At 41.9% G+C, this 27,352-nt stretch overlaps 1 protein-coding gene across 1 annotated transcript in view; it reads left to right on the top strand.

The window, feature by feature from the left end:
- The window catches only part of LOC306870222 (serine/threonine-protein kinase PAK 3-like), a 252,637-nt gene that overhangs the window by 149,982 nt on the left and 75,303 nt on the right, over positions 1 to 27,352 (top strand). The window contains exon 9 of the mRNA XM_079417359.1: positions 26,640 to 26,703. Coding sequence (XP_079273485.1) covers positions 26,640 to 26,703 — 64 coding nt within the window. The remainder of the gene's footprint in view (positions 1 to 26,639; positions 26,704 to 27,352) is intronic.

A 27,352-nucleotide genomic window follows, 5' to 3' on the forward strand; every position in this document is an offset into this window, starting at 1 on the left:
TGAATCAAACACAGGCCCCCATCGAGTCATGACTGCAATAGACGTTCAAGGCACATCAGTGTCCGACGCGGCACTAGCCCTGTGGGCAGAGAACTCAGCCATCAGCCTGAAGCTATTCAGCACAGTGAAGCAAAGACATCAGAGCCTACCACATGTCGCTAAGCACAGCCGCTTCCCTCTCAGTCCCTGGGCAACAACCATGGCCACCTCCAAGATCATCTGCGCTCTGGACATACGATGGAACAACAGACAGCTGAGTCACTACTTCCTCGTCATTCCAGATCTACCGCACGACATCTATATTGGAGCGGATATCATGGTCCGGCTCAATGCTTACATTGACACTGTGAACGACGTCATATGGGCTCCTCTGTCACACCAACTGACAACTGCAGTCAACCTCAAGAACCTCCAATCTGGTCAAACCATGCCCGATGCATGCGCTATGATCACGGAGCAAGAAGCCATAATACCTGCCTACAGCAAGAGTGTCAGCGTCCGCCTCAACATGCGACCTGGCCAAACTCTCAACAGTAAGCTAAGCTTCTTCCAACCTTCCAGGACCTGCCTGAAACTAGGACTGACCCTGGAAGCCACACCTCTCATCGAAGTGTCATCTCGTGCTGTGTATGTGTTATTCAACAACTGTACGGCCCAAGACATCCACGTTCCCAAAGCCAATCACCTGGGATGGCTCATCAGCCAGACATTCCATGACTTTGAACTGATGGTACCTGTCATAGGCCCTATACCAGCACATCTAATGCCAGACGAACATGAATACGACGACACCGTAATGTTCACAAAACCTCATGGAATCATTGCCATCACTTCCATTCTGCCGGTGTCCAGAGAAAGCGTCTGTCGATCAGAACTAACAGATGACACTCATCTCGCTGTCTATGCTGTCTCAACACAGCCTGCGATGGAATCACCTCCACAGGTGAACACCGGGGTCCAACGCCCCTCACATGACTTAACTGCGGAAGAACCCTACACCGGGTTCAACGCACAAATTCAGCAGATCCTGAGTGAGGCGGATGCTCTTCACAACGAAGTGGATCGCCAAGGACTCAAAGACATTCTGCACAAATACCGAGACTCTTTCGCAAAGGATTCTCTGGATTGTGGACTGACCAACATCCACACGGTGCGCATCCCGACAAACCCGAATGCGCCACCCACATTTGTGCGACAATACAAGATTCCAATAGCGTCATATGAGCCAGTGCAAGAAATTGTTGACTCCATGCTGGAAAAGGGGGTCATCCGGCCCTGCAACAGCACATACTCTGCCCCGATATGGCCAGTCCTAAAACCTAACGGCAAATGGCGGCCCACCATCGACTATCGCAAGTTGAATCAACAAGTACCACTGTCACGATGGCCTATGACCCAATTGGATCAAGAAATCCCAAAGATCAAAGGCTCGACGATCCTGTCAACACTGGACGTCGCCTCCGGGTTCTGGACGATCCCTGTCCACCCCGATGACCAACACAAGTTAGCATTCACCTTTGGCAATCGACAGTACACCTTCACACGGTGCCCCTTCGGCTATGCCAACTCACCAGCTGAATTCAACATCTTTCTAAACAAAGCATGCCCTGACGCCAGAGCTAGAGGCAACCTTGTCTATGTCGATGATATTTTGATGAAAAATTCAAATGTTCAAGATCACCTCAAGGAAATTGATCACGTCCTAAACCAGCTGACAACGGCAGGAGCCAAAATCGCTCTTCACAAAGGACAGTGGTGCAAAACCAAGGTGAACTATGTCGGACTGCTTGTCGGAAGAAACGGCATCGAGCCACAGTCTAACCGCACTCAAGCCATCCAAAGCATAAAAGCGCCGACTAACATCTCTGAACTACGGAGCTTTCTGGGAGTGTGCAATTATTCGCGACAGTTCATCGAGGACTACGCTGACATTGCCCGACCACTAACCTCCCTCCTGAAAAAGGATGAAACCTTCGTCTGGACGGAAGCCCAGGACACCGCGATGAGCCAGCTCAAACAGCGCCTGTGCTCTGCCCCGTGTCTAGCTTACCCAGACCCCGGAAAAGAATTCTACTTGGATGCTGGATTCTCCAATCATTGCCTCAGCGCAGGCCTATACCAGCTCCATGACAAAGACAAGCGAGTGGTCGCTTATGCCAGCAAAACGCTGCTTTCCCCAGAATGCAAGTACTCAGACTGCGAAAAAGCTTTACTTTGCACTGTGTGGGCTATCCAGCGTTTCTCGAATTACATCGGTGCACAGAAAGTCATCATCGAGACTTGTCACCAACCTGTCACCTTCCTCAACAGTCAACGCATCAGAGATGGCGTGGTGACCAACGCACGCATAGCTACCTGGCTAATGACACTCCAAGGACGAGACGTTGAGGCACGATACGCCCAAAACTACAAATCATCATTGGGCAACGGGCTAGCAGCCTGCCAAAACTGTTCAACGGACGCGCTGCACACACCAGCGGAACCCAAAGAACCACCACAACCTCAAATGACGAATCACAGGTACTTCGAGGAGAATGTGTGTGAAGGAATGCCCACAGCATATGTCGATGGCTGCTCCTACAACCACAAGGGCAACTTACAAGCTGGAGCGGGAGTGGTCTGGCTCAACAACGACCCGTGCCCACCGCAACAATTCAACTTAGGCCCTCACTCATCACAATATGCTGAAATAGCAGCCATCCTCATTACACTGCAAATGGCCGCATCCCACAACATCAAAGAATTCCTCATCTGTACCGATTCAAACTACGCCCGTCTCAGCTTCACCTGCCATTTAGCTGGATGGAAACAGAATGGATTCAAGACAGCTAACAACAAATCTGTCAAGCACCAGGAACTCTTCCAAGCAAGCGATGCCATTGTCACTGAACACGACATTATCGTGTATTGGAAGAAGGTTCGAGGTCATTCACGTCAACCAGGACAAGACAAAGACTTCAATGACCAAGCCGATGCCCTCGCCAAAGCAGGAGCATTACACGGAGAGTCCTGGACATTTCAATCCCTCCCACCCAACCCAACGGTGGCAGCCATAACCCGCCGCCAGCACGCCACTGGCGTTCATACCCCCGCCTCCTCCCTCGTTACCCTATCACCTCAGTTCGCTACTGACGATCTGCTCACCCTCCAAACAGCGGATCCCACTCTGCGAACCATTGCGGCTCACATAGCCGATCCATTATCTCATCCTATTTCCACTTCCGACCTAACTGCTTCCTCTGAGCTCCGCACGCTCCACTCAATCAAGCACATGCTGCATCTGAGAGACGGTGTTCTCACATATGTCCCTGAGCCTCTCACTGCACCAAAGCTCGTAGTGCCTCACGGCCAAAGGGGGATTTTGCTGACACACGCACACGATGCACCATGCGCTGGACACCACGGTGCCAAGGCCACATACGAAACCCTCAAGCAAGTAGCATACTGGCCCGGCATGCAGCAGGACGTAGCGGAATACGTAAAAGGATGCCTGGTGTGTTGCCAGTTCCAACCGGCAAACCCAAACTACCGAGCCCCACTGCAAAGAAAGGGAATGACTTTCCCATGGTCGGACCTCCAAATAGACTGGGTAGGACCCCTGCCACGGTCAACACGAGGTAACAAATACTTCCTCACCGTGGTCTGCGAATTCACAAAGTGGATAGAATGTCTCCCAGCTCCCAACGATACAGCAGAAACAACAGCCTGCCTGTTAATGAACCACATCTTCTCAAGATTTGGATTGCCTTTAAGGGTCAACTCTGACCGTGGAACCCACTTCACCGCTGCAATCATGCAGGAAGTGTGGAAACTCCTGGGCATACAGGCCAAGCTCCACATAAGTTTCCAACCAATGTCCTCAGGGCAAGTCGAACGTGGTAACCGAACAGTGGTCAGCATGTTAAAGAAGTATGTGTCCGCTAATCAAAAGGATTGGGATATCAAACTTCCACTGGTATTGATGGCCGCTCGAGCCACCCCACACCGGTCCACCGGGGTACCCCCGTTCACATTGATGACAGGGAGAAACATGACGCTACCACTGCATCTGCTGTACCAACCCGGTGACCTGAACCTTGTCACTGCCTACACCACTCACCAGTACCTGGAAGAGTTGCATCAACACTTGAGAGCGACTTTCGCCTTCGCGCAACAGCAACTGCAGCGAAGCGCAGAAGGTCGTAAAGCCTACTACGACCAAAAGGCCTCTCACCATGAGCTCAGTGTCGGAGACAAAGTGTGGTACTACCGCTTTGCCCAACCAAAGCAGAACACTTCCCATCGCCTAGCAAAGAAGTTCTTACCTCGCTGGACGGGACCCCATGAGATAGTAGACAAGCTCTCACCTGTCGCCTACCGAATCAAAATCAGCCAAGGGCGCAGCGAGCCAATACTTCGATGGGTCCATCGAAACCAGATAAAGAGGCACCAGAGCTCCAGCCGACTGGCAAAGGGGGAAGATCAAACCCACTGACACAGACCGACACCCATACGCTCTACATCACACTAACATAATTTCTGTTGTCTAGGAAACATATAGCGACCTCGCTTAAACATAACACATACACTCTCTCCTCAGCTGCACTACTAGGGCCAGCCTCTAGTAGAGAGGAGGTACTCCACACATGTGACACACGTTTGCGGCCTCACCTCATTCGGTGTCCTTGTGTCTCTTTGTGTATCTTTTTGTTTGTCGTGTCTCTTTTATGTTTTTCCCATTTTCCGTTTCTCAATCCAATCTCTCTTCTCCTCTAGTCCCCTCATCAGGAAACTCCCTTTACAAATTCCTTAAATCCAGGTCCCGAAATTGAGATTGACTCCCTTTAATAAGTCGTTGTAACTCGTTGCGAGAACCGTGGTCAACCGATCCAGGTGACCGGGCCATTCTCCTCAGTTTAACCATTATCGACGCTAATAACATTTACCGGCTCAAAGATGTAGTGAATGTGGGATTTTGGCAAGGGAACACCTATGTCAAAATCCACGCTCCTGAAGTCGTTGCGTATCACGATAACAACGAACAGTTGTATCTGGCCCCAAACCTAAAGATGTGTACGCTCACGAAGGACATTCACTTCCTTTGCCCGAGTAAGCCTTTTATCCGCGATAATACTGAGGGCATCTGCGGCCTAGAATCCATAAGGCCCGACACTAGCTGCCCCGCCGAAGCGACACCACGTTCTCAAGTTGAGGTAACGCAAGCCGAAATTATCGGAAACCGATGACTGGTCAACACCCCAGCGCGAACGGCTACCCTCACATACGATCAACACGACACCGCCACCCGCATTATCCTACCTAACCAAACTCTATGGATCACGGTCCCTAAGGGCTCGATCCTCCATATTAACGATTTGGCGTTGTACCACCTTACCGACGACGAGTATCAGGCTGAAATCGAAATCTCACCTTTCTTCAAACAGCACTCCTTCAACCTTGATCCAGAATTGGAAGAAAGGATCAGGGAGGAAGGAACACAACTGATTGATTTAACTCCCGTCGATACAGCTTTAGAAGCTATCGCTCGCCTTCCGCCCGCTGGCGCGTCGATTATTCGGTCTTGGTCTACCGCTGACACAGCGCTTTGCATCTCTACTATTGTAGGATATGCTGTGACTTTGACCCTGGCCTTCCTCCTACACAAACGAGTGAACGCCGTTCAAGAGTCTTGTAACAAATGCACGTCAGGCGTCCCGCGCATTTTCCGACGTGATAAAACTGACCAAGAACCCGAACCGGAGAACTCACTTAACCTGATTGAGATCACGCCTGTACCGCCTCGTCGAACCCCGGACAACTAAACCAATCAAATTAACCCCACTTCCAGTAACCCAGTTGTCTTCTCAAGTTTCTAACCTGTACATTCCAAAATTACCCTGTACCAGGATTCAGTCAGTGATGGAGATGTTGTTTGTGCCTTGTGTGTGCCTGTTCTCCCTGATTCTTGTTCCAGTGCCCGCCGACGTCCACAAACGGGGACCTCACCGAGCAAAGGGGGAATATGTAATGCCTGATCAATATACACACACATCTAGGTTCAACACATTCCTGATGCAAGGATGGATCAAAGCTCGCATCCCAGATCAGGAAATTCACGTTTTGTCATTTCGAAAGAAAACAGAACTCCCCTTTCTCTTTGCCTAAACTTTATTGGCGCCATACTCCCTTGACTTCATGCAGTAAATCCAAAGACATTTACGACCTAGCAACTATCAGTACATTCCTGAGAATGCGCGCCGTTTCTCTGCAGCGCCCCCCAAAACAGACAAAGGAATTCAATTGGACCATGTGCTAGTGAAACAAAGAGAGCCACACCCTGAAGGATTTTGTTTTAAAGAACAAAGTTAAACAAAATATACTCGAGAAAAGAAACACTATAGACAGATTATCTATACATGTATTAAGAAGTGTGTTTGCGACATTTATAAGCTGTTACATTATTTTTAATCCATGGTAAATCTGTTTCCAGAATGTATAAGTTCACCTGATCACTAGTTGTTCATTTCCGCATGGTTAATATGTGTATTTATCATTTAAGATCGTTTAATCAATGCCTTAACTACGAAATCGAATATAAAGGATATTTGTATGTTGGTGCCTGTTAAAACTGCTACTGTTTGGTCTCGGATGAAAGCTGATTTAATGAATAATAATATTGTGGTATGAATTAAATCTTATCTGTTTTTCATTAACGCCTATTTACAAGATGAATGGAAGTCTGCTGTTATAAGTTTTTATGTGATAAAATACTTGCGCAGATAATGTATGCAACACGCAGCTACGCAGGGCGGGGCTCTGCCCATAAAGACTCTTTCGATTGGACTACGCGCCAAAAGGGGCGGACCTAAATCAGCTCGCTTAAAACGGATGCACGCCCATGAAGTTCGCGGAGTTGGAGTTTAAAACAACAGGAGGACACGCACGCCAGCGAGTCTCTCGTTCTGCTCACGCGGCAAGCGCTTCAGGCCATAACATCACGGCGAAGCAAAGCAACTAACACAAAGACTCAGTTAAACTTTCAAAGAACTTTAATCCTAAACATCATTACGTCAGAACGAGACAACCAACCACTGAAGAGTGCGCTAGTCACACGACCGACCGAACAGCCAATCCGAACGCGGCCCGCAAAGAACTGAATTCACCAAAGGAAAGAGTCTCTTTGAACTGGAGAAAGCCTGAACTGAGTTCGATCAAAACAACTGAAAGACCAAGTAAGGCAAATCTCTTTATTGACTGAAACCGGGATATCTCTCCGCTGAGGGTAAAGATAAAATACTTCTTTGTCTATGAGTTTCCTCAGGTTGAAAAGCTAGCATTAAAACCTAAGTCTCTCTCTTCAGATACAAACAACTCGCTCCCATTTGTGTGTATGTTAAATTGTCTGTTAATAATGTGTTAGAGTAGTGAATAAAACTTTGACTTTATTAAGAAATCTTTTGTCTGTGTTATGTGATTTAACATGTCGTAACTATTTGCCAATAGATCGCGTTTACCTACGCTCATGGGCTAACTTAGCTAACTCAATTTAACTATTTGATTTATTTTAATCGTTGGCCACGAATAAAATAAACAACGTGTTAAAAGATAACTGCTGTTATTAATGCTTGCTGGACAAGTCGTTAACAAGGCATAAGTTGTACATTCTGATTAATAACAATTAATCATATGAAGATCAACTCTTAAGAGTGATTCCCTAAAAGCTAAATAATAAATAAATATATATATGTAGGATTCATTCCCTACACAGCTATACACAATAAAGCGCTATATAAATGCATCATTCATTCATTCATATTAGGCATTCATTCATTCATATATATATATTGACTACTGTGTGTATGTGTGTGTATATGGCCTTCCACATTTACTAGCCACTCAGCATTTTCACTGGCCACAATTTTGTTGTTGCGAAATTATGTTTTATATGACTTAAGCTACTGCATGCTAAAATTTATTTAAATTCATTTCCCGGTCATTCTTGCCTATTTAAAGAGCATTTTCCCTGAGCGTATTGAATGTATGCATCATCTTTCAAATAAAATTCTTACATTTTATTAATAATTTCACTTAATATAATAAGACAATATACGGCTGTTGCCAATCAAATGAAAACAGTATTAACAAAATCTATCTTTTCACTGCAGAAGAAACAGAAGCAGCTGAAGTGACATCTAGAGGCATTTACACGGACAGTTTAATGAAGCTGAAATGCAGCATGAATGCATTTACAATGCAAAATTTTAATAGCATAAATAATGTTATGAGTTTGGAGTTTTAAATCTTTTTTTTTTAATATAAAAATATAAAATGTTGGAAAAAATGCAAAGATAAGCTACTTTTAAATATGAAAGTAAACTGCCAGTAGGTGGCAGCAAGTGACTGTCTTAATGAGTCATTGAGGCATTCATTCAAATGATTCCTTCAGACAGCTGAATCATTCAAGAATAAAGCAAGTGCCTGTCTTTATGAATGGATCACTGAATCATTGACTCAAATGAGTAATTCAAAAATGATGAATCATTCAGTAACGAAACACTGCTGTTTTGCTCAGAGATGCGCGACTGTTCTGCTGTGATCTTTGTTTGGAAATATTTTCGTTAACCAAATCAAGCAAAAATAGTCCAAATTGACAATATTATACTAAAAAGTATATTAACTACTCGTTTGAAAAATCTCATCAAATTTGCAATCGCGGTTTTCAGGGAAAACGACACTCTCTTGGTCGTGTCATGTTTAATTTGGCTATATGTTATAAACATAAAAACAAAGTAAAATTTTTATCGCAGTATGTCTCCTCTGTGTGCAGTTGCTTTTATTTGTTTTGATTTCTCCATGAGATCGTTTCACATAAAGACACATACGCCTCAACTGACGTAAGCTTGTTATTGTTGATTAACCATTATCTATTGCCATTAAAACTGAATGTAATACAACCCCAATTCCAGAGAAGTTGGGACATTTTGTAAAATACAATACAATCAAGAATCTGTGATTTGTTAACTCTCTTTAACTTTTATTTAATTGACAAAGAAAAGCTTTCCAAAGTTTTCGACGAACGTAAATCTATTTTGTAAATATGAACAAATTTAGTTTATTACGGCTGCAACACATTCCAAAAAAGTTATTAAAGTTAATTGGTAATAGGTCAAGGTATCATGTTTGGGTATAAAAGGAGCATTTCAGTCTTTGCAAGCAAAGCTGTATCATGGCTCATAACTTTGTGCCAAATTTCACAAGAGAAGTGTCAAACAAATAAAAAATCACATTTCGCAATGCAAAATTGCAAAGAATTTAGGTCTTTCACCAAGTACCATACATAATATTATGAAAAGGAATCCAGAGAAATCACAGTACATGTAGGGCAAGGCAGGAAAACTCAGTTGAATGTGCTTGACCTTTGAGCCCTCAGATAGCATTGCATAAGAAACCGTCGTGCTGCGGTGTTAAATATAGCCACATGGGCTCAGGAGTACTTCAGAAAAAAACTGTCATTTACCACAGTCTGCTGCTGTATCAAGAAATGCAACTTGAATATCTGTCACTCTAGGAGAAAGCTATACATCAATTCTATCCAGCGATTGATTTTGAGTTCTGAATCATAAAGACCAAAGTTCCCATCCAGACTTTCATTAGCAGCAGAGGCAAAAGTAAACGTCTGTCATGGTATGGGGGTGCAGCAGAGCAAACGGCATGGGTGACTGGTATATGTGCGAAGGTACTATTGACATGGAGGCATATACTGGGATTGTACAGAGACAGATTCTGCCATCAAGATGATGTCTTTCATGGGAAGTCCATGGTTATTATATCAAGACAATGCCAGGTCTCATTCTGCATCTGCTACAACAGCACGGTTTCGTAGACAAAGTGAATGTGCTAGACTGGCCAGCAGATCTGATTCCTATGGAAAAAGTATGGCTAATCATGAAAAGGAGAATTAGACAACAACAATCACAGACTGCTGAGCATCTGAAGTCTTGTATCAAGCCAGATTGGACAAATAATTTACTTACGGAACTTTAACAACTAGTATCCTCAAATCCTAAACAATTAAGTATTACAATTAAAAGGACTGTTGATGTGACACAATGTTAAACATGCCTCTGTCTCAACTTTTTTGGAGTGTGTTGCAGCCATCAAAATCAAAATTTATTTATATTTACAAAATACATTTACGTTGGTCAGTGAAAACTTTGGACATCTTTTCTTTGTACTTTTGTCAATTAAATAAAAGTTAAAGAGAATGAACAACTCACAGATTCTTGGTTTTATTGCATTTTACAAAATGTTCCAACTTCTCTGGAATTGGTGTTGAAAGGTGTAAAATCAGAATCCTTCTCGAGAAAATTGTTGCGTTCCTAATTAGTTGTTTTAATCAGATCAGTTGTCTGGTCGGGCAAGTAAAATTTTCTTTCACTTGCCCCTTCGAAAAATCCACTTGTCCCACACAAGCATTAATATTGAGCTTTGTTACTGTAGGCTATATAAAATTCCACCTGCCAGAGTGGCTAGTGGGAGTGACCATACACTGCTGATATCCACCCGCATTTGGTGGGTTGGCAGCTGTTAATGTCAAGCCCTGCATATATATATATATATATACATATATATTTTAGTGGTTGCCGGACTAATCGAATAGTCGACTTCAGTGCTCTGCCATGACGCTTTTAACCTGACGTCGACTAGTCGCTGGTCCTATAGAGGGTGCAACAGGGTAAGAAGTTTACATTTACGCTCCTTTTCCAAACAGTTAAAATTACAAATTAATTCATACTCTGAAAGCGCTCCACAAGACGTGTGATTATATTACTGGATGGTCAAAACTGAACGGGAGAATGCACGTTTTAAACAGTTTATTGTACAGGTAAATTAATCGCCATTCTAAGGTAATGGCTGCTGCACAGTAACGCACACACATAGGCTTCAGGCAGTAGCGCATACAATACATCACGCGCAGATCTGTGATTTTCTCTCAATAAAATAGCTTAGAAACTAAAAAGTTCAAGCATATATTTCTTAATAACTAAATCCCACAGCTTCACTACTAGTAGAGAGACGCTGCCAGGTAGAATTCATTCACACACGCAATCGTTCTCACTAATGCATTTATTCATATGAATGTAATCTTTACTGTGCTACTTATCTGTATCTGATTTAGAACGAGCAGAAATCTGTAAGAAATATAACGACCCAAAGACGAAAGAACTGATAAAAATAAGCTGTTATAGGAGCAATAGCCATGTGGGCAGTGCTGTGTCATATGCCATAGCTGTGCACAAGGTGTTTGACACAGCTCCAGGCTTGAGTGGCCCAGCCACAGCCTGGTCTTGAACCCAATCTAATATTTCTGCCCCCATTCAACCTGACAGAGCTTGAGAGGTGAAGAGGCGAGGAGAGGAATGGCAGATAATTGCCAAATGATGATGATGAAAGTTTGTTGCATCATACCCAAAAAGATTTGAGGCTGTAATTGGTGCCAAAGGTGCTTCAACAAAGTATTGAGCAAAGGCTATGAATACTTATGTACATGTGATTTTTATTTATTTATTTTAAATTTGCAAAGATTTGTTTGAAATGGGGTATTGTTTGTAGAATGAGAAAAATAATGAATTTAATCCATTTTGGAATAGGGCTATAACATAACAAAATGCAGAAATGGGGAAGTGCTGTAAATACTTTCCAGATGCACATATACATTATATATATATATATATACAGTATGTCACAAAATTGAGTACACCCTTCACATTTCAGCAACCATTTTAGTATATCTTCTCAAGGGACAATACTATAGAAATTAAACTTGATTATATTTTAGAGTAGTCAATGTGCAGCTTGTATATCAGTATAGATTTACTGTCCTCTGAAAATAACTCAACATACAGCCATTATTGTCAAAATAGCTGGCAACAAAAGTGAGTACACCCTAAGTAACAACAGCTATACGTCGTTTAACCATGCAAAGCCTTCATGTTTTTGTCTGCTTGACAGGATTATACAAATTTGTGTATCTTGTATTAGAGTTAGATGGTGCTTTGAGTACAATTCTCTCATACTGACCACTGGATGTTCAACATGGCACCTCATGGAAAATAACTCTGAGGATTTGAGAATTACAATTGTTGCTCTCCAAAAAGATGGCCTAGGCTATAAGAAGATCAGTAACACCCTGAAACTGAGTTACAGTACAGTGGCCAGTGTCATACAGAGGTTTCACAAGACAGGTTCCGCTCAGAACAGGCATCGCAAGGGTCGACCAAAGAAGTTGAGTCCTTGTGCTATGCATCAGGTGCAGAAGCTGGCTTCAAAAAACAGATGCATGAGTGCTGCCAGCATTGCTTTAGAGGTTGCAGAAGCGGAAGGTCAGCTTGTCAGTGCTCAGACCATAAGCTGCACACTGCAGCAAGTCAGTTTGCATGGCCGTCATCACAGAATGAAGCCTCTTCTGAAGCTGGCTCACAAGAAAGTCTGCAAACAGTTTGCTGAAGACATCCTTTCCAAGAGCATGAATTACTGGAACCATGTCCTGTGGTCTGATGGGACTATGATAAACTTGTTTTGCTCAGATGGTGTCCAGCATGTGTGGCGACGCCCTGGGGGAGTACCAAGAAAATTGTGTCTTGCCTACAGTCAAGCATGGTGGTGGTTGCATCATGGTCTGGGGCTGCATGAGTGCTGCTGGTGCTGGGGAGCTGTGGTTCATGGAGGAAAACATGGTTTCCAACATGTACTGTGACATTCTAAAGCAGAACATGATGCCCTTCCTTCAGAAACTGGGCCGAACAGCAATTTTCCAACATAATAATGACCCCATACACACCACCATAATGACAACTGCCTTGCTGATTAAGCTGAAGCTGAAGATGATGGAGTGGTAAAGTATATCTCCAAACCCTATTAAGCACATGCGGGGCATCCTCAAGCGGAAAGTGGAGAAGCACCATGTGTCTAACATCCAGCAGCTGTTATTATGGAGGAGTGGAAGAGGATCTCAGCAACAACCTGTGCAGCTCTGGCAAATTCCATGCCCAGGAGGATTAAGGCAGTTCTAGATGGTAGATAGAACAATGGTGCTCACACAAAATATTGAAACTTTGGACACAGTTTTGACATGTTAATTTAGGGTGTACTCATTTTTGTTGCCAGTTATTCAGACAATAATGGCTGTATGTTGAGTTCTTTTTAGAGGACAGTAAATTTGTACTGCTGTACAAGCTGCACATTGCCTACTCTAAATATAACAAAGTTTCATTTCTAATTTCTGTAGTATTGTGCCTTGAGAAAATATTGTCGTGCGCACAGTTAGTTTCGCAGTTAGTTTCGACCCTCACAGGAATCACTTCACAATCATAGGGCTTGAGTCGATCGTGATGCATGATTCTCTTTTAACGTAACCCCTGGACCTTATAAAGTACTGGGCCACAGCAGGCAGATATCACTAAGGGGCCTTTCCAATGTGCTTGGAGTTTTGGACTCTGTCCTTTTTTCTTAGTACTGTCTCGCATATGCGCTCCCGGGCAACATCATGTGTGTCTCTCAATCCTTTTTCCAAGTTGTACAGAAAATCGGGCACTTCCACACTGTATGACCTTTGCTCTGCCATACCGGACCATAGATCCTGAGGTTGGTAAACTTCCCTTCCAAGCATGAGCCTATTTGGTGTGAATCCAGTAACTGCATGCTGGGAACTACGGTACGCTGATTTAAGGAGGGGAAGATGCTCATCTCAGTTTTTCTGATTCTGGTTCACATAGCATCGAATCATCTGAAGGAGCGTTCGATTGAACCTCTCAACTTGTCCATTGGAGGCAGGATGGTAAGGGGTCGTTCTTGTTTTTGTGATCTGCAAAAGACTACAAACATTTCTGAATAAGGAACTTTCAAAATTTCGACCCTGGTCTGTGTGCAGTTCAAGTGGTGCACCAAACCTGGAGATGAACTCATAGACAAGTGTCTTAGCCGTAGTTTCTGCCCCTTGATCTGGCACAGGAAAGGCTTCTACCCATCGAGTGAACTGGTCAATGATGATTAGAACATACCTGTTTCCTGAACTGGACACAGGAAATGGGCCCAGTATATCCATGTGGATCTGATCCAGTGGCGCCCCTGCTTGGTAATTTTGAAGCTTGGCCCTCTTGGTTGGCCCAGCAACTTTACAGGCATTGCAGTGTCTGCACCTCTGTATGTACAAATGTACATCTCCACCCATTCCATACCAGTGGAAACTTTGACGGAGACGCTCTAAAGTCTTTCCTTCGCCCAAATGGCCAGATTGCGGCGGATTATGGCAGGCTTGTAACACTTCTGTTTGCATTGTGGCAGGTACTAGCAACAGTAGGGAGGGACTGAGTCCTCCAGGCCTTTCCCAACGATAAAAGAGAACACCTTGATGGAGTTCAACTTGTGGCCAGCACAGCCAGTATTTTCTTACTGCTGGACTTTTCAATGCAACATCCTCTTTTGTTGGAAGGGCTCCTTTCTCTTTCCACTTGTGCGGGATGGAGAGATCAGGATCAGCTCTCTGCTCTTGTGCTAGCTTTTCTTTTGAGAATTTTTCCAGCCAGTTCATATGTGGGGTTTCAAACAACTCTGCAGCTGCCCTGTTCTCATTACCCACACCAGGGCTATTGATAACATGTTCCCCTGTTGTACACCCAATGCTCCTTACTGCAAGTGGAACCACATCATCCATGTCTTCTTCAAACCTTTCCCAGTGGTCATGCAGATTTTGGCAATGCTTACACCCTCAACATGGCAGATGTAAAACACTCTTCCCTGCCTGATAGCAGTTGCACATATTGGAGAGCTCGCCACCACATCTTGACATTGCATCAGCATTTGAATAATGCTTTCCAGCTCTGTGCTCGATGTCAAAATCGTACTGACACAGCTCTTCCAGCCAGCGAGCAAGCTGTCCCTCAGGATGTTTGAACCGAAACAACCAGGTGAGGCTGTTGTGATCTATGCGTAAAAGAAACTTCTTTCCAAGCAGGTAGTGTCGAAACTGGCGTGTGTAGCAAACAACAGCTAGCAACTCTCATCTTGTTACACAGTATCTCCTCTGAGCTGGAGGGAGGTGGGTGCTCGCATATGTGATAACTCTCTCCTCTCCCCACTGAAGTTGCAACAAGACTGCCCCAATACTGTGATTTGATGCATCGGTGTCCAGGATAATAATAATAATTAATAATTCATTACATTTATATAGCGCTTTTCTGCTTTTTTTCTAAGCACTCAAAGCGCTCTACATTGTGAGGGGTGGTGTCTCCTCGTCCACCACCAGGAAGTTTCGGATTGTACAATGCTCCGAGCACTTTCCAAAGGGCAATGGAGCTTGTTCTTCGAGGACTTCAGTGGGAAACTCTTTTGATTTACTCGGATGACATCATCATACTGGGAAAAGGAGTCGATGAGAGCCTTGATTGACTTGAAGCTGTATTCCAGCGCCTTTTCAGCTATGGATTAAAGCTAAAACCATCCAAGTGTCACCTGCTTAAAGAAGAAGTTCTTTTCCTGGGCCATGTGGTCAGTGGTGAAGGTATAAGGCCCAACCCATCTTTCATTAGTGATGTGGAAGCTTGGACCCCCCCCCCCCCCACGAGTGTACATGAGCTGAAGGCCTTTCTTGGACTGTGTAACTACTATAGGAAGTTTGTTCCAGCATTTTCTGAGCTGGGCCAGCCCTCTTAATGAACTCCTAAGAAAAGAAGCAACATTCCTGTGGACTGAGGAGCACCAGAATGTTTTTTGGGATGTATTTTCCCTCCACTAAAGGATATCCGAGCACGGGTGAAGAAGTTAACTTTTCTTTGAGCTGTGTAAAAACATTCTGGTGCTCCTCAGTCCATCCTATAATGATAAAAAGCCGTCTTACATTTGAACTGACGTGTGTGAGCTGAGAGCTGTCTGCCATTGAGTCCGACTACAATGCAATTGTTGTTGAATGTAATAATGAATTAAGCAGTCATCATTTACTTCCACCATCTGAGCTGCTGAAGACGAAGATGATTAACGTACCTTCGCTTTGAAGTGAATGCGCCGATCCCCGATCTGCCTAAATGCCTATGTACGCACAAATCATTCGTGATCCAGCCTCACCTACAAAAGAAGAAGTGAGTATAACGTTTTTTTATGAAGCTTTTCAAATCGCCTTTCATAATAATGTACTAGTTAGCCAGTTTTGCGGCTAAAGTAAACAGTACTGCTCAAACCCACGGAAGAGAGGGACGGGGCGAGCAGAGCTCATTAGCATTTAAAGCAACATGGACTAAAAAAACGGCTTGATGAAAACAGAGCTGATTTTGACAGGGTAAATAGGGTATTTTTTACACTACCATTGAGAGATTTTAACCAACGTATTACATTTACATTTATGCATTTAGCAGACGCTTTTATCCAAAGTGACTTACATTGCATTCAAGTTACAGTTTTTACATTTTATCAGCTCTTGCTTTCCCTGGGAATCAAACCCATGACCTTGGCGTTGCTAGCGCCATGCTCTACTATTTGAGCTACAGGAAGGCTATACGTATGTTATAGACGTTTCAATAAGACCCTAAAGAATCATATCAACTTGTGGAAACTGGGCATCCCTTTTTTTTTTTTTTTTATAAATTTACAAAGTTATTACAATGCTGTGCCTTACTTTCGCAAGGCACTGTATATATATATATGTGTGAACAGAGGAAGTGTGCAGAACCATCTGCAAAGCTTTATTCTTAAACATGGTCAAAACAGGCAAGGGTCAGACAATGGCAAACAGGTATTAGAGGGCAAGACAGAAGAGTACTCTGATAAACAGGTGTAGGTCGATTGATGGAAAACATCCAAAGGATGAGGCGAGTAATCCACAGACAGATAATAATCCAGGCGAGGTACGAACAGAGTCCAAATGACAAAACGAGAGAAAAATCCAAGACAGGCAGGTGATCAGGAAACAGAAAATCAGGCAAAACTAGCAGGGGTGTGTCTAGAGCATTTTAAATGGGGGGGGGGGGCAGTTTGGGGCACTGCCTTAAAAGAGGGTGGCCGGGGGGAGGGGTTGGATACACGATGTTAATAGACTTATATTATATAGGCTATTAATTGCACAGTGTGAGATTCATTGGTGATTCAACTTTGTGAGATCGCGATGAACAAAGAGTGACAGCTTTATTGGTTATGAGCACTCTTTGCGAGATTTCTAAGCAATCCATTTAAAATGTAGAACTTTGTTTTTTGCCCACACACACGTTGCAAAGTTTTGGGAATGACATCTGCATATTTATGCGGGATTCTCTCTCGAAGTAGCAGCATATTGATAGCAATAGAAGGGACAAAATATGTGAAAATGTGCATTAAGAGAGCACCCCCACTTATTTCAGAAGCAGCCTTAGTGATTATTTCTGTAACCTGGTTGATATGCTTCTATAACTATATACAAAAACAACAAAATACAAATGTACTACATAAAATAATTTAATAAATGCATATTTAACAATTTAAGCACTTAACTAAAATAAGTATTAATAAAATTAATAACTAGAGAAGGCTATCTATATTCAGCTTGCTTCCATTTAGTGAGAAAAGCCTACTCTTCACTTGAATTAGAAAAAAAAAGCTTTTCTGGTCTTCAGTGATGCGAGGATAACGTTTGAGCATACACACAATATCTGAGTGAGACCCGAGCCAATTCATAAAAGAACAATGTAGATTTAGAAGCACACGTCCAGTTTTGTGCGAGTGACTGAAATCCGCTTGCGAGTGGAGAGATTCGTGCTCGCACATTACATGATTATATGATTACATTATGCGCTCTCGACATCTGTCATTTAGATCATGCTAAAATGCCTAAAATTAATAAAGAAGAGAAGAAAGCGGCCCTAGGCAGCTGCCTACACATGCCAAGATACGCCAGATGCAGTTAGAAATTAACTAAAAACAAGCCTATCGCAAGACATCTGGTAGGGGGGGCACCTGGGGTGGCCAGACAAATTTCAGGGGGGGCCGGTGCCACCCCTGGCCACCACGTAGACACGCCCCTGAAAACTAGATGTGACTAAACTGGACTAGAGCAAGGAACTAGGAACTAGACAAAACTGGCAGACAGGAAAGCCAGGAAACTGGCAGACTCTGGATGATCAGTTGAAACGTGACGAGACTCTGGACAATCAACTGTGATGTGACGAAACTCTGGATGATCAGCTGTGACTTGATGAGACTCTGGACAAACAGACAAGACATGACGACAATCTGGAAGATCAGCAGAGATGTGACGAGACTCTGGACGATCAGCTGTGACGTGACGAGACTCTGGAGGATCAGCTGTGACGAGACAAAACTCCGGAGGATCAGCTGTGACTTGACAGGACTCAGAACGAACAGACAAGATGCAACGAGACTCTGGAAGATCAACGGAGACGTGACGAGACTCTGGAGGATCAGCTATGACGTGACGAGACTCTGAATGATCAGCTGTGACGTGACGAGACTCCGAACAAACAGACAAGATGCAACGAGACTCTGGAAGATCAGCGGAGACGTGACGAGACTCTGGACGATCAGCTATGACGTGACGAGTCTCTGGACGACCAGCTGTATCTTGACGAGACCTTGGACGGTCAGCTGAGATGTGACATGACTCAGCCTTGACTTGACTTGACTCGTGAATAGCAGCCGTGACTTGACTTGACTCATAAAGAGCAGCTTTGACTTGACTTGATTCAGGAAAATCAGCTGTGATTTGACTGGACTCTGGCAGATCAGACGAGGCATACACAGGCTCTGATGCGGCAGCCGCAATGTTAATGGGCTCTGATGCGGCAGCCGTGGCGTGACTGGAATCCGAAATAACAACTGCAACATGTTTAGGATCAGGAATGACAGTAGTATCACTACAGTACTTTGTTGTCGCCGCCATTTCGTGAGCACGCTCCGTGGCCGCCATTACACGAGCGGACGCAGTGTCGCGTTCCTCCGTGACACACACAGTGAACGCTGAACCAACAGTCAACAAAGCATAGTCCATAAATAGAGTGAATGAGCTTAGATTTCAACTGTTGATTAATGCCTTCGTAAATCAGAGTAATAAGCAATGGCTAGATACTCTTGAATATAGTCCTCGAGCCATCGCGTGCCCTGCTCGAGGGCTAATAACAGTTTTGCGGTGTCCATACCTAGCCAGTGTCCACATGAAAAGCTGCTGGATCCTCGTGGGGCCGAGTATTCTGTTACGGAGTGAATAGAGGAAGCATGCTGATCCATCTGCAAAGCTTTTATTCTTAAACATGGTAAAAACAAGCAAGGGTTGTACAATGGCAAAGAGGTATTTAGAGGGCAAGACAGAAGAGCTCTCTGATAAACAGGCGTAGGTCGATCGATGTCGAACTTAATCCAAAGGATGAGGCAAGCGAGTAATCCACAGACAGATAATAATCCAGGCATGGTACGAACAGAGTACAAATGACAAGACAAGAGAGAAATCCGAGACAGGCAGCTGATCAGGAAACAGACAATCAGGCAAAACTAGACGTGACTAAACTGGACTAGAGCAAGGAACTAGGAACTAGACAAAACTCAGACAGGAAACTGGCACTGTAAAGTGCTATCACTAGAAGAGTGATAAAAGCAGACAATACTCGGCGATTTGAGAAGAATCTGAGTGGGTGTTATATAGTCATTATAGGGTGTCATTGGTTGCAGGTGAGAGAGTGTAATCAGTGAAGTGGAGCATGGGAAATGTAGTCTGCGGTGACATGTGAAAGCATGTGTAGTGTGAGAGTCAATGTAATGGAAGTATGTATATGTTGTGAAACGTCAGAGAGGTTTGGATCCATTTGCAGCTTTATTAAGAATAGTCAGGCAGTACAGGGTCAAACACCAGCAGATCGAACAGCAGAGGCAAAACAGAGACAGAGTTGAATAACAGGCGTGGGATCAGGGCAGGCGGCAAACAAACACAGTCCGGTATAAACAATCCGGGTCGGGGCAGGCGGCAAACAATCAGAGTAACGGGAGAACAGTCCAAGATCAAACCAAGAAAACAAACACGGGTAGAACGCTCAGAAATGATGGCCGGGGCAAATCAAGACTTCGCAATGAGTCTGAGTGAAAGTGTGGCTTATATATGTGTGTGTGTAAATGAGGTGCAGGTGTGTGGCGTGATCAGTCCCAGGTATAAGGGATGATGGGAAATGGAGTCCGAATGGCAACTGACTAATACAACTAATATAACTTTTGTTATACACTCACCTAAAGGATTATTAGGAACACCATACTAATACTGTGTTTGACCCCCTTTCGCCTTCAGAACTACCTTAATTCTACGTGGCATTGATTCAACAAGGTGCTGAAAGCATTCTTTAGAAATGTTGGCCCATATTGATAGGATAGCGTCTTGCAGTTGATGGAGATTTGAGGGATGCACATCCAGGGCACGAAGCTCCCGTTCCACCACATCCCAAAGATGCTCTATTGGGTTGAGATCTGGTGACTGTGGGGACCATTTTAGTACAGTGAACTCATTGTCATGTTCAAGAAACCAATTTGAAATGATTCGAGCTTTGTGACATGGTGCATTATCCTGCTGGAAGTAGCCATCAGAGGATGGGTACATGGTGGTCATAAAGGGATGGACATGGTCAGAAACAATGCTCAGGTAGGCCGTGGCATTTAAACAATGCCCAATTTGCACTAAGGGGCCTAAAGTATGCCAAGAAAACATCCCCCACACCATTACACCACCACCACCAGCCTGCACAGTGGTAACAAGGCATGATGGATCCATGTTCTCATTCTGTTTACGCCAAATTCTGACTCTACCATCTGAATGTCTCAACAGAAATCGAGACTCATCAGACCAGGCAACATTTTTCCAGTCTTCAACCGTCCAATTTTGGTGAGCTCGTGCAAATTGTAGCCTCTTTTTCCTATTTGTAGTGGAGATGAGTGGTACCCGGTGGGGTCTTCTGATGTTGTAGCCCATCCGCCTCAAGGTTGTGCGTGTTGTGGCTTCACAAATGCTTTGCTGCATACCTCGGTTGTAACGAGTGGTTATTTCAGTCAAAGTTGCTCTGCTATCAGCTTGAATCAGTCGGCCCATTCTCCTCTGACCTCTAGCATCAACAAGGCATTTTCGCCCACAGGACTGCCGCATACTGGATGTTTTTCCCTTTTCACACCATTCTTTGTAAACCCTAGAAATGGTTGTGCGTGAAAATCCCAGTAACTGAGCAGATTGTGAAATACTCAGACCGGCCCGTCTGGCACCAACAACCATGCCACGCTCAAAATTGCTTAAATGACCTTTCTTTCCCATTCTGACATTCAGTTTGGAGTTCAGGAGATTGTCTTGACCAGAACCACACCCCTAAATGCATTGAAGCAACTGCCATGTGATTGGTTGATTAGATAATTGCATTAATGAGAAATTGAACAGGTGTTCCTAATAATCCTTTAGGTGAGTGTATCATCTTATAAATAATCATACCAACAATTATAATACATTATAATGCTTACACATTTGTGGTTATAACTTTTAAGATTATGATAATTTATAACACACAATGAACACCATATTAAATCTACTTTTACATTTATAATGGACTATATATATCTTGACTTATATCTTGTTTATTTAAGATCTGCACGGTATCTTACTACATCTTGTAAGTGGTTAGGTGTGGGGTGTTATTTGAGTGTTCCTTGTGAGGCTAATATTAAAGGATTAGTTCACCCCAAAATGAAAATTGTCATTAATTACTCAAAATTACTCATCAAAAACATCTTAATTTGTTTTCCAAAAATGAACGAAGGTCTTACAGGTTTGGAATGACATGAGGGTGAGTAATTAATGACAAATTTTTCATTTTGTGGTGAACTAACCCTTTAATTGTTATGTGAGCTAGTTAATAACTTCAACTGAAAAAATGCAATGATTATATATTAGGTTACATTTTATTTTGATGGTCCCCTTAAGCCTGAGACACACTGCACGATTTTCGGCTCTCCCAGACGAAAGATTGGTATTGTGAAACAATCGTGGCGAATCAGAAATCGCCATGTTTGTTTCACGATGCCAGTCTTTCGTCTGGGACAGCCGAAAATTGTGCTGTGTGTCTCAGGCTTAAGTCTATTGACTATAAGCAACTTTGTAATTACATGTCAACTAACTCTCATTACAGTATTAGTAGGCTTAGGTTAAGGTTAGGGTTGGTAGAATGTTGATGTACTTGAAAAGTTACTTATAGTCAGTTTGTCTGTTGGGGAACCATCAAAATAAAGTGTTATTTAGCAGAAATACTACTAATACTCCAACGACTGCTAGTTGACATGTAGTTGCAGAGTTACTTATCAACAGCTGTCTAAAGGGTACCATCAAAATAATCAAACTGATATTACAACAAAAAATAGTTCAAAGCAAATGTCATATTACGGTAACACTTTATAACGTTCAGTTATAAGTCATAAGTGATTAGTTAATGATGAACTAATTATTTACAAAACATTCATAAGCAATTAATAAGTGATATGCTAACAATGTGTATGTTTTGTTAATTAATTTAGAAGTCATTTAGAAGTAATTAGCTAATGATGGACTAATCATTTACAAAACATGACTATGCATTCATAAATTATCAATAAGTGATATGTTAATATTTGTATCTATGTTTTGTAGATTTTTTTGTATAAATCATTTTGTATAATGTTTTGTATAAATCATTTACAAGTGATTAGATGATGATGAACTAATCATTTACAAAACATGACTATACATTCACAAATGATTAAGTAATATGCTAACGATTTACAAATCTGTCATAAGTTATCTTTAAAAAATAGCATCATGAAATAATCAAACAGATCCTTAATGGTTAATAGTTTAGTTAGGTTACTAGTTAATATATTATTAATCACTTATAAATCATTGAAATTTCAACATTGTACTATTATCTCAATAAACATTATAAATAATTTACAAAGCTTTCTGCATCCCCTAATCTAGTGTAAAATACTCATCACTTGTAAATGTGTTACACATCATTTGTAGATCTTTCTTACCTGTTACAAATGATCTGTAAGTATATACAAGGCATTTACAACACTTTCTGCATCCCCTAATCAATCAATCAAAATTTATTTATAAAGCACAATAAAAACAACAGTAGTTGACCACTGTGCTGTACAACCTTATATAAAAGACAAATAAATATGAACAGTTTTTGACCGCAATACACAAAAAAAAAAAAAAACACTCTAAGGACAATTATAAGCCCTTGAAAAAAGGTATGTTTTTAACTTGGATTTAAATTCAGATTCAGAAGAAACTAATCGAAGGGAGACTGGAAGACTATTCCACGGTCACCCCTCAACTTCAATCTAGATCTAGGGACCATCAACACTCTTTTCTCCGAAGACCTCAGGGGTCTAGAAGATGTATTTGGATTTAAAAGATCACTGAGATATTCAGGAGCCGTTCCACTCAGAGCTTTAAAGACAACCCATAAAATTTTAAACTCGATTCTGTAACAGATCGGCAACCAGTGCAAAGAGCATAATACAGGAGAGATATGATAAAATCTGCGGGTGCCAGTCAAAAGTCTGGCAGCCGCATTTTGAACCATCTGGAGTCGATTTATATTTGATTGACTTATTCCCATATAAAGGGAATTACAATAATCAAGCCTTGATGAGACAAAAGCATGAATAACTCTCTCTAACTCTTTAAACGACAAAAAAAATCTAATCTAACACTAATCTAAAGTGTAAACTAATCATCAGTTGTAAATGTTTTACAAAACTTTCCGGTTACAGGTTGTTTGTGTGTGTGTGTATATATATATTTATGCACACACAACTGGAAACCATAAAATTTGTAACACATTTACATGTGATGAGTATTTTACACTTTAGATTAGGGGATGCAGAAAGCTTTGTAAATGATTTATAATGTTTATTGAGATAATAGTACAATGTTGACATTTCAATGATTTATAAGTGATTAATAATATATTAACTAGTAACCTAGCTACACTATTAACCATTAAGAATCTGTTAGATTATTTCATGATGCTATTTGTTAAAGATAATTTATGACAGATTTGTAAATCGTTAGCATATTACTTAATCATTTGTGAACGTATAGTCATGTTTTGTAAATGATTAGTTCATCATCATCTAATCACTTGTAAATGATTTATAACAGCAGGGCAACCTGTTTACACGGCTTTTCCCATGTCTTGCCAGTTGTTAAAAAAATGTTGTCGCATAGGTCTTTAGTTGTTTTAAGCCTCATGAGATGCACAAAGGCAAGAAAACAAAGACAAACCTCCTCATCACTCCAGTTCACTTGCTTTCCATCTTTTGACATTTCTTACTTTTCTCTCACTGGCTGCTGTTTACATTTGAAAAGCCCTTAAGTGATTGAATCGCGTTTGTACCAATCTCTTATTACAAAGCAAAAACAAACGCTCTCCTTCGATCCATGAACATTTCTCTCAGTTAATGCAGAGCCGAGTTAATGTATGCAGTCTCACAGTCTGAAGCATGTCATAGCAAATCAACACATGCTGTTGATTTGAAGCATCTTCTCATAGGATAATAACACGCAGTCTCATGAATAATTTAATAGACACCAACGCGTCATCGATTTACTATAGTCCTTTGCCACGTCACAAATTGTGACGTCAACACAATGTAGATTTTAAACCCGGAAGATGAAAATAGCTCAAAAAGCTTAAAATTAACCAGTTTTCGCCAACAGTTAAAATTATCGGATGCTAACATTGTCTTCTTTGATGTGCAACACAAACACCTCTGCTAAAATATCAGAAAAAGTAGTATGGGGTTTCATGATTTTTAATGAAATTATACTCTAAATAATAAACTAAACTACCAGTAGGTGGTGGTAAATATCTTAATGATTAAGTCATCGAGTCATTTATAATTAATTTGGTTCGTTCAAATTGCTGATAGCACACGTACGTCTGCAAGATGTCTGTTAAAGATCTCTTGATCTGGAAAGCATCTGCTGTCTACAAACGTCTGACAGACGTCTTTCAGATGTCAGTTCTACATACATTCTAAATCATAAACATCTTAAAGACATCTAATAGACGTCTATTTGACATCTAAAAGGAAATGTCCTATAGATGTATTGCAGATGAGCAAACACCCTAAAAAATACATCTTGCAGATGTAAATGCAGACATCAAATAGACGTCTCAGAGATGTACGTGTGCTATCAGGGTAGGAGTGAAGTTGTGACACTGTCACACAAAGAAATGTTTTATACCACTCAATATGTATTAAGATGGTTTTATACCTATATATTTGAGTTTTAATGGTTTTACATGTTGTCTTAGCCATTTTAATCCTCTTAATTATTTTATGAGTGTATGTCTTTAAATGTTCTTGGGTCTGCCTGTCATGTAATCAGTCACATGACAGGAATCAGGAAGTAGACCAGTAAAAAGCAAGCAGCATGTCAAACAATCGAGAGTCATGGACCAAACCACTGCACTCGCTGGATTGTGGAGTTATTTCAGGACTTGCCATTCCAGAACTTCACACATCTTGGATAATCACTTTCTTTGGACTGTATATACACCGGTGGACACTTTTACCTTGGGACTTCAACACACTACGATTCTTAAGGACTGTTTTAGGGTACTATTCACATGGACAATCTACTTTTAACAGCCTAAGTTATTCTAGTTTTATTGTGTTGTTTTAAGTTCCTTGTGCAATATGTAAATACACTATTTATTCCTTCTAATTTTGTTGTCTCATCTTTTAAATATTTTACCTCACAATAATTAATCTGACCCCTTTTAATTATTGTGGCATATTCTGATGAGGCCGATCGTTACAAAGTAAGTGGTTCTTTATGAATGGTCCATTGAATCATTAGGCTTGTTCGACTTGAAGCAGATCAGAACGATCGGTGTGTGACCTCAAAGTATCACAAGAGCTATAGAGAGCAGACGGCTCCTTATGCTTTTGAATCACTCCCACGGTCCTTTGATGTCATACACTGATCAGTCTGTGCAGTGCCGCTTCAAATCCAACACGCCTTTGGCCAATGGTTCAATGCACAAAATGGTTCACCCAAATCATTCAAAACGTACATTAAGAAATTAAATGCAGCTGTGTGTTGCTCTGAGACAAACAGTTCTGTTTTGTCTTTATATTTTCATTAGCAAAATCGAGCAAAACAGACAACATTGTGTCTAAAATAACACTATTTACTTTTTATTTACTGAACTGTGGTATAAGATCAGTATCACATTTGCACTTGTGTGATATTGTACTTAACCTATAGCTCATGTGATATTGCTTAACTATATGATGTAAATATAAGACAAAAACTCAAACAGGGGAAGTTTTGCCCCATATCTTGAATTTTAGGGACATTCTAACTATGTTCTTTAGACTCCATCAGGCAGTGAGTTGTTGCCCTGCCTCATATTTGTCATCAGTCAACTGTATGAAATGTCAAATGGCAAGTGCGTTAAATGCATTCATAATTTTAACGCGTTATTTTTCACTGTAATTAATTACTTTAAATAACTTGTTAAATTACCAGCCCTATAGATATTGTATGTGTGTGTGTGTATATATATAGTCTATAGAGTCTTTCAGGGCTCTTTTCTTTCTTCCAGGAAGCATTGTTAGCGTTGGTGATCCCAAGAAGAAATACACACATTTTGAGAAAATCGGACAAGGGTATGTTTATCTACAGTCACCGTTTATGCACCACCCAAACTCACACACTATACCAATCATTTCACATTTTAAAGACATAAAGATATGAGAAGATAAAGACCAGTGGAACAGAGAAGAAGAAGAAAAAGAGAAAGGTAGAGGATAAGGATACGTTCTGAATGAGGCTGATAAGTGTGGTGTCATCTGCGAACTTCAGGAGCTTGACAGAGGGGTCTTTAGATGTTCAATCGTTGGTGTACAGGGAGAAGAGCAGTGGGGAGAGGACGCAACCCTGAGGGACACCAGTGTTGGTGGTGCGGCTGTTTGACATGAATTTCCCCAGTCTCACTAGTTGTTGCCTATCTGTCAGAAAGCTGATGATCCATTGACAGATTGAGCTAGGGACAAAGAGCTGGGTTAGTTTGGTCTGGAGGAGTGTTGGAATGAGGGTTCCAACATTTCTGTAGCCGAACTGAAGTGCACAAACAGGATCCTCACATAAGTCCCTGATTTATCCAGATGCTGCAAGATGAAGTGTAGTCCCATGTTGACTGCATCATCCACAGACCTGTTTGCTCGGTAAGCAAACTGCAGGGGTTTCAGTAAGGGTTCAGTGATGTCCTTCAGATAAGCCAGAACCAGTTTTCAGACTTCATGACGACAGACATTA

The sequence above is a fragment of the Barbus barbus genome (genome assembly GCF_936440315.1).
Source record: "Barbus barbus genome assembly, chromosome: 5".
Lineage (NCBI taxonomy): Eukaryota > Metazoa > Chordata > Actinopteri > Cypriniformes > Cyprinidae > Barbus > Barbus barbus.